At 40.3% G+C, this 12,115-nt stretch overlaps 1 protein-coding gene across 1 annotated transcript in view; it reads right to left on the bottom strand.

The window, feature by feature from the left end:
- Nucleotides 1-3,898: 3,898 nt before the first annotated feature.
- Nucleotides 3,899-12,115, bottom strand: part of plxnb2b (plexin b2b) — a 120,430-nt gene continuing 112,213 nt past the window's right edge. Inside the window, exons 30-37 of the mRNA XM_080027560.1 lie at nucleotides 9,770-9,854; nucleotides 9,088-9,239; nucleotides 8,658-8,818; nucleotides 6,621-6,768; nucleotides 6,345-6,409; nucleotides 6,107-6,182; nucleotides 4,656-4,730; nucleotides 3,899-4,032 (exon numbers count right to left, since the gene is read on the bottom strand). Of these exons, the coding sequence (XP_079883686.1) occupies nucleotides 3,928-4,032; nucleotides 4,656-4,730; nucleotides 6,107-6,182; nucleotides 6,345-6,409; nucleotides 6,621-6,768; nucleotides 8,658-8,818; nucleotides 9,088-9,239; nucleotides 9,770-9,854 (867 nt within the window). The 3' untranslated portion in view covers nucleotides 3,899-3,927. The remainder of the gene's footprint in view (nucleotides 4,033-4,655; nucleotides 4,731-6,106; nucleotides 6,183-6,344; nucleotides 6,410-6,620; nucleotides 6,769-8,657; nucleotides 8,819-9,087; nucleotides 9,240-9,769; nucleotides 9,855-12,115) is intronic.

Here is a 12,115-nt window from a genome sequence, read left to right as displayed (position 1 = left end):
GCAGGGACCATGACTTAAATAATTATTTTTTAGTGTGCAGGATCATTGATTTCTAGACATTGAAGGCCATGGTTAGAAATCCTAATGCAAGTGCAGCGCACAGTGAATAATGTTGATTCCCAAAATGATGTAAGCTGCACATCTTAATAGAAATATAAAGTACAGGATTGCCTTTGATTGGCCACCAGTGATCAATGATAATGTACAAGATGCAGTGCTGGCGATATAATTCAAGTTTAATCACTCCTGCTTTTGCAGCAGTCCCTTGATGTTGCTCTATCTGTTGCTGAGTCAATGATCTTCTCAGTTTAAAAATGGCCTGAACAGGCTTCATGTCCGTCTTTGATATCCCCACCCCTGCGTCTGGGTTTGTTAAGGAGTCAGATGAGCAATTTTGCCTTTCATCTTTCTTTTCTCCAATTTCATTCTTAGCTGTCAGTACATAATGAATGTTTTCGCAGCAATTTTTCAACCTTCACTGCAGATGACAGATATGATGTGCGGCTATTTGCATTATCAACTCGTTTCATGAAGCCAGACCTTGGCTTTCTAGTCTGTATTCTGAACCATATGACAGGAACCTGATGTGGAATTTAGAAGAAAAGCATCAGCCATGATTTGTTATGCTGCTTATGGCGACTGATGCACTCAACTAAGTTGTTTGGGGTCATAATATGCACTTATATCTAAAGAGAACTGTCATGCTCAAGCACTTGGCCCTCTCCTTTGTAAATGAAGTGGTTGGGCTTGAATAAGAGATCATTTTCATAAATCCACCCATTGCGCCTGCCCATGCATAAACTTTTTGGGTAATCTAAGGGTAATGTAATTAACTGTATAAAATTATAAATATTAAAAAAATTCATGGAAGATTCAGTTCACTTCTACGAGAAATTGGCTACCTGTGGCAAATGTTACTCTATCATCCAAGGTGATTGTAACTCATGCAATATGCATGAGAGGTCGACTAAAGCGAATCAATATTTTAAAAGTGAAAGAAAACACAGCAGATATGAAGGGCGTATATGTCTCTGAGTTTATTCATGGAGGAGTGTATGATGAAACCGGTGGGTAACTGCTCCGTCCACACACACAACGTTGTTAAATTAAGTTTCATTCAGTATGAGCAGATCAAGTATAAGATTGAGAATCTTCTGAGCTGCCTCGGATGGGGAGGGAAAAATGTTGGCTTCCATTATTGGTCCTGTACTGAAAACTGGAGTGTCCCAATTTCTTTTATCATTACAACACATTCACAAGTTTCAAACTGGAAAAAAAAAGGTCTCGACAACTGCACAGACAGTTTTTTTTCTCTTTTGTGTTTTTTTGACCCAGGACTCAATGCATAGGATTATACAGTTAAGATACAGTATTTCAACATGTTTACAAAGATTTATATGGTATAGGAAACAGGAAATAAAAATAATAACTGCACAGCAGTAAGAAAGGTCATTTGTCGAGTATAGATAGTCATTTATCGTACACACTGTGGAATAGCTGAGAAACACAGGGCAAAAGAAAAATGTACACCGTTGGAACAATTTAGCGCTATATTCAATCTACATAAGGATACCCTTTTGATTTCAGACTAATTTGGAAATGCCAGACATTTTCAAAAGGAAACCCAAATCACATTGGCCACTGTTTTACATTTATTCATTTTGGCCTTATGCCTTAGCCACCGAGGACCTACTAAGCACACGCCACAGACACCCAAATGAAATGCACACATCAAAACTGCAACCATAAAAAGAAAATCATACTGAAGTGTCTTCAGCCTATTGGCACGCATTTAAGACGGCACACATAATAATCACAAATTCCAAATACATTGCTGTGTCTATAGCACTATCGCCATCATAATCACCTAGGTTACCAATAGAATAATTTAGAAACAATATATATGTATCATCATCCTATTCAATAAGGCACATTTTTGGTTAAAGAAAGGCTCTGAAATAAGCGTCTTGCATCAACTCTGTCAGTGAGCGAGGAGTCAGCGGTAAACAACAGCGGAGACACGGATAGAGTCTGCAGTCGGCATGCAATTAAGATCAAAAGCCTCCCCTGCTGATTCCATTATATAGAGTGCCACTCTGCACTGCGCTGAGCGGGCAGTGCCAAGTGCTGTTGGTCGGGGATGCCAGGGTGCCATGCTGAGATGGCAGGCGGGCGGGCGGGCAGGCGGGCTGGAGGTCTGTGCGGACCTCTCTCTAGCCAAGGCAGGAATCGTTAACATTCTGGGGTCTCGTTACGCTCCGTCAACTACTACACACACCCGTGATCAGATACAGGGGAGTACAATTAAATCATCTGTCAACAGCTAGAACCTACAATTTAGGGATGAAACGGTGGTGGTGTGTTTAATGGCCCAAGAAATATCAAACCCCTCATTCCTACCCTGTCAACCTCGGCTCCGACACTGACACATTAATATTTCAATTACTATAACAATTATGTACATGATTGAACGTGACCTCTCCGACATTGTACAAAAAGGCTAAAACCACTGTAATTTGCTCAAAACATACCTTTCAAAAGTACCGACTGCACATAATTAACATCAGCGCTAGGCTATTTTATAGCTTTAGAGGCAGAATGCTTGATGATTATTTGGAACATTACAATAGTGGTACATAAAAAAATGGCACTAAAAACATCATGAACACTATAAATGCATGAATCAATTTGGAAATGTCTCAACATATTGCTGAATTGCTACTGTTTGTAAATACATTTAGTAAGCTAAGTAAGCTGTCGATTGTGGCTCATGATATCCATACATTATTGCAGGGCTAATTTGAGTGACACGGTTCCGGGGTAGAATAAAGTTGCTTGTTGCAGACACAAATAACAGCGAAAAAAATAATCTGGAGACAGTCGTTAACTGAAATGTATTTTTTTTTAACAAAAAAACTTTGAAATGTACTTCTGTGCTTTAGTTGAAGTGGAATGTATCATGGCACTGTACAATAAAGGGATACATACTGTGCTATTATTGACTTCCACAAGCACAAATGGCAATCCAGCTCGGAGCAAATCGCAGTCAAGCGCAAAGAATTTCAACTCAAACATTTCTGAATCTACCACTGACCTGGCTTTCATACGAGCCAGCACATCGCTAGATTAACCAGTGTCCCTGTGAGGACCCTTTGGTCTCTGTCAAAGAGCTTGTGAGGGCGCGGGCTCCAGTAGGGGATTAAAATGACAGAAAGCAGGCGTCCCTTCGCCCAGACAGTAGGCACCCTGTGTGTGCACACACATTTCCACACATACACACACACACACACACACACACACACACACAGTCAGGTTAAGCAATGCACGCTCTTGACTTCACGCGGACATCTACGCACACACAGGCTAATAAAAACACTATCCGCACCACAAGGTGATCCATTTAAAAAGATAATCTTTTTTTCCTTATAAAGCTTTCCGCATAAAGACTGCACAATAAAAAAAATATATAATACAATTCTTAAAACCTTTTTTTCTACACAGAAAGAAATTGAACATCTGATTATCGGCCTGTGCCAGTGCTCCACAGAGGGGCTTAATTCTCCCGCATTGCATTGTGGGAGCAATGTATTCCGGTGAAGCGTGAAAGAGCGTGCAGACCTTTAAGGTTTGACAAGTGAGCTTTAAGGCGTACCTATGACAGCGTAACCCATCATTTTCTTCCCCTTTTTTTGTTTTGCTCTCCTTGATCTGCATTTCATCAGTCCCTGTTACTCCACAGTTCAGACAATTGCTCCAGGGCCAAAGTTATACAACATACACACGCCCATTAGAGTCCATCTCACCTTTTCCTTATTTCAATGTTATTCTCTTAAAGAAGAAATAAGCCCCTGTAGTCACTGGCGGTCCCCTCCCTCCCCTCCCCTCCCTCTCCTCCCCTCCCATCCCTCCTTCTCTCCGATAGGTGGGTTAGAGATCAGTCACTTTGTTTTCCAGGGCGGCTGCTATCTGCTGTAGCCGCAGGGTCAGCTGTTTACTCTGGGCAGCTGGGTCCTCTTCCAGGGATGCAATGATCTAAAAAGAGAGATGGAAGGTGAGAAGGGCACAAATGAAGGAGAATGAGGAGGAAATTGAAAATAACAAGAGGAAAGGAAAGAAGTGGGCAGAGGAGGGCAAAAGGGGGAATATCGGAACAGAGGAAGAACACAGACGGGAAATGAGCAAAGGACAAAGAGGAAGAAAAAAGGGGCGGAGAGTGGGAGGGGAGAGCATGGCGTTATTTGACATCCACAGTCACGTCATGTAAGCTGTTATTGTTTGTGAGGGCCCCACTTAGGGGAGACTGACAGCCCCATTTGTTTATCCAACTTGTTCATTAGGTTTTGTTTATCCCAGTTTTTCCGTGACCTCAAGTGGCGATGCACAATGGACGCTTAAAAAAAATCAATTCCCAGAGCAATTTTCCAATTCACATCCCACAGAAATGCTTTCAATTAAAATTTCATACAATCACTCTTTTGGCATATCACAAGTGAAGAGAGAGAGGGAGAGAGAGAGAGAGAGAGAGAGAGAGAGACACAGAGAGAGAGAGAGAGACAGAGACAGAGAAAAAAGGAAAAGCAATAATATGGTGGGCAGTAGTGCATTCAGTGGAATGGGCTCCTTTGGGTGCGATAGGAAGGAGTAGAGCCTCTTACCCCGTCATAGTATTTGCTGGCATACTGGTAAAGCTGATGGAGAGCCACTTGCGTGTTCAGTTTGTCCGTGTGAGTCTGGAGAAGGTAATAGACAATTTGAAGGTTAAAGAGGAAATGTAACAACACCATAAAAGTACAGAGAGTAGAATAAGCAATCTAATTCTTGTTTTCAGGATTTAACAAAATGGTGAAGAAATATGCTGTTATTATTCACAATCCGTTACAATTAAGGTTATAATCCATCAGATTTTCATGAAATAAAACTGGGCTTTTGATTCTAATTGTGCATTTTTCAGCATTGCCTATTCAATGTATTAAATAAACTCATTACTTTTCAAGTTTCAAGTGTTGGTGGTGGACTCGCAGCAAAGGTTAAATTACCCACCTACGCACTAGAGGTTCACCGACACAACTCATGCAATATGTAACAGTTTGAGTTTTATCTCACTAATATCAGCCTCACAGTCTACTGTTCAATCTCCTACATCGGTAAGGAGACATGTATTAAATGACTGTTAATGCAAATAGAACCTCCAAACAACTCAGAATATCCAGCTTCAGCTAATTCACAATAAAAGCAAGTGAAATTTGGGTTAAAAATACAATGTACCTCGTGGAGTACTGGTAACTCTGTCTAAAATGTTAGGAGTTGGTTCATCAAGATAAAGAGCAGTTGGTGCTAATTCTGATTGTATGCCATGGAACCTTAATGAAGTGAAAAGGGGAGATGACTAAACAATTAAAAAGACTACATCATTATAAAAGGTCATGCCAGACCTCAGATTGTATAATATGATGCGGGTAAACGTGAAGGAAAAATGGCATTTCTGATTGTTTCATGTATTCATTTGAGAAACATTACAGCCTCCATTTCACTCCACGCAGATCTGATGTTTAGTATGCTGCTATTTCGAGTCTTAAGTGGACGTTTAGAGATCACATGACATGTCTATTCGCAATTAAGTCTGTTTCCATCGCACTGGGATGCATTAAGCTGTCATCCATACACTGGCTTCAGCCAATCGTAAAAAAAAAAAAAAAAAAAGAATTGCAGTATTTACAGTTTCTCTTCTCGAATTTTGCAGCATTTCCTATAGTTCTTTTATGTGCAAATTGAAAATGTGCACTTAGTGAACTTTTAGATGGAAGAGTTGCATCCTGCAGACCCCCATTTCCTCGGCAAGCTATCAAACCCCTGTTATGTGGGAAACTACTTTCACACTTGCATTTTTTCATGACAAGATTAATCTTCGTTTCGCTGCACTGTGAATAGATACACTTGTTGCTTTTTCTGTTGTATTTCTGACAGGGAGTGTTTGATGTCGTGGTTTAAACTCACCAACCACAGGTTTGGCCAACTCAATGTGAACTGAACTCTTAAGGATTAACCTTTTTTTTTATAGAAGAGTAAACTATAAGTGGCACCAGAAAATGACAGCTGTGTTTCTCACCCGTGACACCTCTGCCAGATGAGTGTTCATGTCCTGGTCACTTACGGGTACCATCTGCCTGATGCCCTTGTAGTAACTACCCACACACACACACACACACACACACACACACACACACACACAGAGGAGAAATAATGTGGTTTAATAACAACATTAAGTAAAGTAAAAGGAAGCATTTAATAAGACTGATGATTTAAGATTGATTGGATGTGGTGAAGAACTGTAAAGTGGAACTTACTCGTCCACCATCTTCTTGTAGGTGGAGATCTCCTTTGCATAGAGTAGTTTGTTACTTGGAGAGTCCTAGAGACACACAAGTGGACACAGCGGAGAGAAAACAAAGGCACTTTAGATTGATCCACATTTGCCATTCCTCTTCTTCACTCCTCACTTTACTTCTCATGTAATCCACTTATTGTTCTCATCTTCTGTCATCTTCGCTCTTGTTCTTTCACTTCATTTGTTCTCTCCCTCCCTCCCTCCCTCCCTCCCTCCCTCCCTCCCTCCCACTCACCCGGCTGAGTTTGTGTTCGCTCTTGGTGCAGGCGTCCATGAAGGTCTGGGCGATGACTGAAAGCGAGGCATCCACCACTTCAGACACATGCACGTCAAAGGTGAAGTGGGGATTCTTGAGGATGTTTACCCAGAACCGCAGGGGAAGGCTGCAGGGGAAAGAATAGGCAAGAGAGTTTTTTTTTAATCTTTTTTTCATTTTTTTATTATTATTATTATTACTTCAGAATGAAGAAACCACATTTCAACTTTGAATAATTTTGACAGAGGAAGCATTTCATATGTGAGAGCAGAGCACTGGCCTGAGGTGCAATTGGGTGCAGTACAAGTTAATAACTGGGATGGAAGGGAAGCCTTTCATGTAGGTGTCAGTCACTTAACATTACTATTTTATATGATAGTGACCTCACTGAGAATCATTTTCGTTCAAATAAAATTAAATAAAAAAGTGAAAAATAATTTAGGATTAGGTTTTTTCTAAGAAAAAAATGGATTCACATGCGAGCAACAGCCAACCATGTTTCTCTACTTTAACTGTGATTAGAAATGCTAATTTAACACCAACAATTTTGAACTTGGATCTTACACGTTTTTTTAGTAGCACAACTACAACTTTTAATGCTCGAGTACTCCTGCTGATTTCCCCTCTGAGCAAGAAAAACCTACACCCGGTGCACTTCTTTCCAACGTCATGTCAGCTTATGTATTGAGAAGAAGAAAAAAAAATACAGTAGTTTCCCAAAAACTCTCCTCCCCTGATGGGTGCGAATGCCCTGCCATCTGAGACATGAAACGCACACCGTGTTAAATTCGTACTGGCTTGGCGATGTCTCCGGGGAAAAGCTGCATGCAGAAAACAATAGGAGCATAAAAATAGCGATGTTGCTATAATCACAGAATTAAATTAGCCTGGGACATAATTACCATGTTTGTTTGTTGTTGTGCTTCAATCACACATTCATATTAAATACATGGCCCCTCGGTTGATTTGATAAACAGAACGGGTGGATGCAGAATGTGGTGCTGAGTCTAGTAACTAATTAAATCGCTCATCTCCGGGCCTTGTGTGGGTGCTCTCTCGCCCAGCCTAACGTCAATCACCGGCATCTACATGCAACACGTCGTCTTGTATGCTTGAGCCTTAGCCGACGTGACACTAATTTATTCACTTAAATGTCACATGGGAGCAGAGGGATTGCAAATGCAAAGTAAGTGAGCGAAATGTTGCATTTGTATTCAGCTCTTTCTTGGAAAAAGTAAGTTTTATTTCTTGGAGAGTAATTCTATCTGTATCTCAGGCGGTGAGATTTGTGGCCGCGGGTCAGTGGAGATATTTTTTAAGATACAGTCAGTGATGGAAAGTAACAATGTACATTTACTCAAGTGCTGCATTTCAGTAGAAATTGTAAGGGACTTTACTTGAGTATTTCCATTGTAGTCTACTTTCCACTTCTACTCCATTACATTACAGAGGGAAATTATGCACTTTTTACATCAATGGTGAAAATTCAACTCAGAACAGAGCTGCAAATAAACTATGGTAAATATGCAAATTGAGAATTCCCGAAACGGTTTCCTGTTGTTTTTGTTTTGATTTTTGTTTGTCTTTCTTTGTTTAATTTTTCCAATCTTTTACCAATACATATTTAAGTAAAAAGGAAAACCTTGAATGTTTAATTGAAAAGAAAATGTATCTGTGTTTTTCTTCTTGGGTACCCCATTTATTATGTCAAATCTCAGTTTTTAATTTGGGATCTCATTTAAGGGTCCCTGACCCCTATGTTGAGAACCACTGGACTAAACTCCCCAAATGTATACAAATAAGTTAAAAGTGACTCCATCTTGGTTAACTACTTATTAATCTAATACTATAAAATATAAGAATATATAGAGGTCTAAGTTGCCATTTATTTGTGGAATAAGTACTTTTACATTAGTAAAGGATCTCAGAACTTCCTACACTACTTGTTACAGTACATGCAAATGATTCTTTGAGGGTTGACTATCAGTGTGTGCAGGGCATGCAGTCATTTCTTACCTATTAGTCTTCCAGATATGGATGGTCTCCTCATCCACATTGTTGTGTTTGAGTGCTTGCTCATCCAGGAAGTCAAAGAAATATTTGACAGCCGGTGGCACCACTGCCCCGGAGCACAGCACGCTGCGAAAGAAGTCATCCACAAACTGCTGCAGCGTTCCCTGAAAGGCACCGCAAATAGTGTGAGACGGGGGAAAGAGACAGAGAGCAAGGCCAGAGATATCAAAGCACCAAGACACAGCTATTTCCACATCATTTGAGTGTAGACATTCAGGCGTTTCTGAGAATATTTCAGCTCTCTCTCTCTCTGCTCTATTCAAACCTAGAAGCCATCAATTAAAGCAGACTTTCTAACTTCAAACCATTCCCAGAAAACTAAAACTACTTATTAATGATATGTCTGATTCAATTAGTGATTGTGCTTGTATACCTTGACAGAGAGGAGTCGTGTAAGGTAGATCTCTGTAATGGCTTTGGTCATAGACTTGTCCTTCATACTTCCTCGTTTGGATTTGAAGTCGTCAAGTTCTTCCGTCGGCCTGACCAAGTGAAACACCTTGTCGTCGTCCAGCAGAGCGTTACCTATTGGGGAGCGGGGGAGGAAACAACGCTTTAAACTGTTCTTCTAATAATTCTACTTCTTATTTATTCATGCACACTCTCACAGAACATATTCAGATGATGATAGAAAAAGGGAGGAAGGGTGTCATCTGAATTAGAACACACAGAGGATATTCAAGTGGAAATGCTAAACAATCACCTACTCTGAAATGCACATAAAAAAGGCTAAAAGATAAAAGTGCATATTATGTCAGCATAATCTAAAAGCATGTTATACATAAAACAGCATGCATTTGCATGTCAAATGAGGGCAGGGATGTTGACAAAAGCCCCGGGGAGACTAAACAAAGGCAGGCATTATATTCTCAAGTACACTCCTGATCTATGCTCCTTTGGGTTCAACAAGTAAGTAAGTGTGTGTGTGTGTGTGTGTGTGTGTGTGTGTGTGTGTGTGTGTGTGTGTGTGTGTGTGTGTGTGTGTGTGTGTGTGTGTGTGTGTGTGTGTGTGTGTGTGTGTGTGTGTGTGTGTGTGTGTGTGTGGAGACACATACGCTCTTCGTGGTTTTCCTGGTTCTGGTAGAAGTTCTGCTGAGTGTGAAGCACTTTGGACAAGACCACTGTGGCGTTATCCCTCACCTGGAAAGCAGATAATAGTCCATTGTTAGGCAGAAAACACACACACACACAACACACCACACTTTGCACACCTTGAATTTATTGGGTACAGTGACTGAGGTCAGCAGTCTCTTTTAGTGTGCCAGATCTAATTCATAATCAATGCGACTGAGTGGACAACAACAGTGGGTCTTTATTGGGGTATTTAAAGCCTGTTTTCTTTGGCGTCAACTCCTTTTATTGACGCCACAAATACTGTGATTAGCACTACTCTAACAGCCAATGAATCTATGGCAGCCACACTCCTCTCCTGTCCTCAAAGACATTGGCTCGTCCAATAGAATGGAAGAGAAGCACGTTTGAAAGAGGGCGATTTAAGTGGTTGAAAAAAGCAGGACAAGTAGGCAATATCTGTGAGTGACTTTTGTTTTCCAAGGATCAATACAGCGCCCGAGAAGATTTAGTGGTGTGCTGCCTGTCGCCATTGGGGGCTTGACAAAGAGCGAGCCAAGACCGGGCAGGCACATTCAATTGCCTGGTGGTGAGAAATTAAAAGCTGTCTGCATGCTGCCAAAGTGACAAAGGAAAACAACAAGAGGAAAAGGCCTACACAGTATGTGGTGGTTTCTCTTTTGATTTACAGACAAAAACAGGTTTATATTGATATTCAATTTTTTTGTGAATGGACCATCTCTGCCCACCATCACTCAAGATACAAGCTCATGCATTGCATAATGCTTAATAAACCTTCAAAGACACTTATATGTACAAGTATGCATGTGTATATTAATGAAAAGGTATGTATATATTTATATCTTATTTGTTTATTTTAATTTATTTATTTTATAAATATTGTTTTTTATCTAAAAGGGATAAAAAAAACTGGTATAAGGTTAAGCTGGTTACGAACAGTATTGATTGCTACACGTGTACTGTTTTTACTTTCTGTAATTAACAATAAGAAATATCTGGCAATGTCATTAATGTAAGCAATACTCTGGAAATTAATCCAAAATAGACACAGCCTGTGGGAACCGGTTGTGAGCCCAATAAACACATTCACAGATGCTTTGTTAATACATCCAGAAGTTAAAGAGCAACATAATCATTTATTTTGACTCGTTTTTCTGGCCACAATTGTGAATGTGACTCAAATATTTCCTCTCTTTTACCTCTGTGTTTGGTCTCTACCCCCCTACTCAAGGGAAATAGCTGGCCCCTTCAGGTGCTAAATGTTCCCCTGTGTTGACCAGCTGGTCCCTGACTGTGTCTGTCTGCTGTTTGCTGCTGAGCAGGTGGGGTTTACACACTACAGGGGATTCTAAGGGGTTGAGACACTGAAAGCAGATGCCTGCCGTGGCTGAAAAACAAAGCTTTGAGAGCGGTGAGGGTCAACCACAACAGTAAAGGTGTGGCCATCTAAACAACAAGCTGTAACTCACTAATAAGACAGAGCTGACAATTCAGATGATACTTCTCACAACGAGTGACCCGTTTCTCAACGAGCGACCCATTTCACATTGCCATTTAATACATTGATATTATAAAAATTACTTTTACGATATATTTCACAGATGCTATACTAAGAGCTCACTCTCTATAATGTTTTACAACCTAAAAAGCCCTTTCCCTTCCTATCTGTAGATGTTATTGTCAAAAAGGCAGGATTTGTGTGGGTGAGTGGTCAAAGGGGGTTGTGTTCATTTGCTTTTTGTAAGTGCTGAAATTAAAAATACAGTTTGTAAGAAGAACGAAAAGGCATATTCCACAAGCAGAACTTTCAGCTTCCTCAGGATATATTTGCTTGCTATTCAAGAAGGCATTGTCTATGCAAAATAGAAAAAGAGAGGAAATGCTCGGAGCAAAAAATTCCTAAAAGCTTTTATTAAAAGAGCCACTTATGCACCGCCCTAAAAGAGGCATATAAAGACTTATCAAATGCAAATGAATGTATTTTTTAAGGAGACAATAGACTGTTATAATCATTTGACTTTCCCTGTATAGCAAAGAGTCGGTTTAAAAGATCAATACCACTCACTTGCATGTATGGCTATTAAATATAATGCTACAGCCATTAGCTGGTTAGCTTAGCACAAAGACCGGACATTGACTAACTGCTAGTCTGGCTTCAGCAGTAACAAAGTATGCCCAGCACCAGCACTTCTAACGCTGGCTAATGAAGAGCCAGGCAAGCTGTTGAGCCCTTTCTAATGTTTGAGCTAATTAAGCTAAGCAAACTGGATGCTGGAAGTAGCTTCATATTTGATGGACAGAACTTTTGG

Source organism: Ammodytes marinus (genome assembly GCF_949987685.1).
Source record: "Ammodytes marinus genome assembly, chromosome: 5".
Taxonomy (NCBI): Eukaryota; Metazoa; Chordata; class Actinopteri; order Uranoscopiformes; family Ammodytidae; genus Ammodytes; species Ammodytes marinus.
The sequence above is the reverse complement of the archived record's forward strand: the minus strand, read 5'-3'. Positions and strand labels throughout refer to the sequence as shown.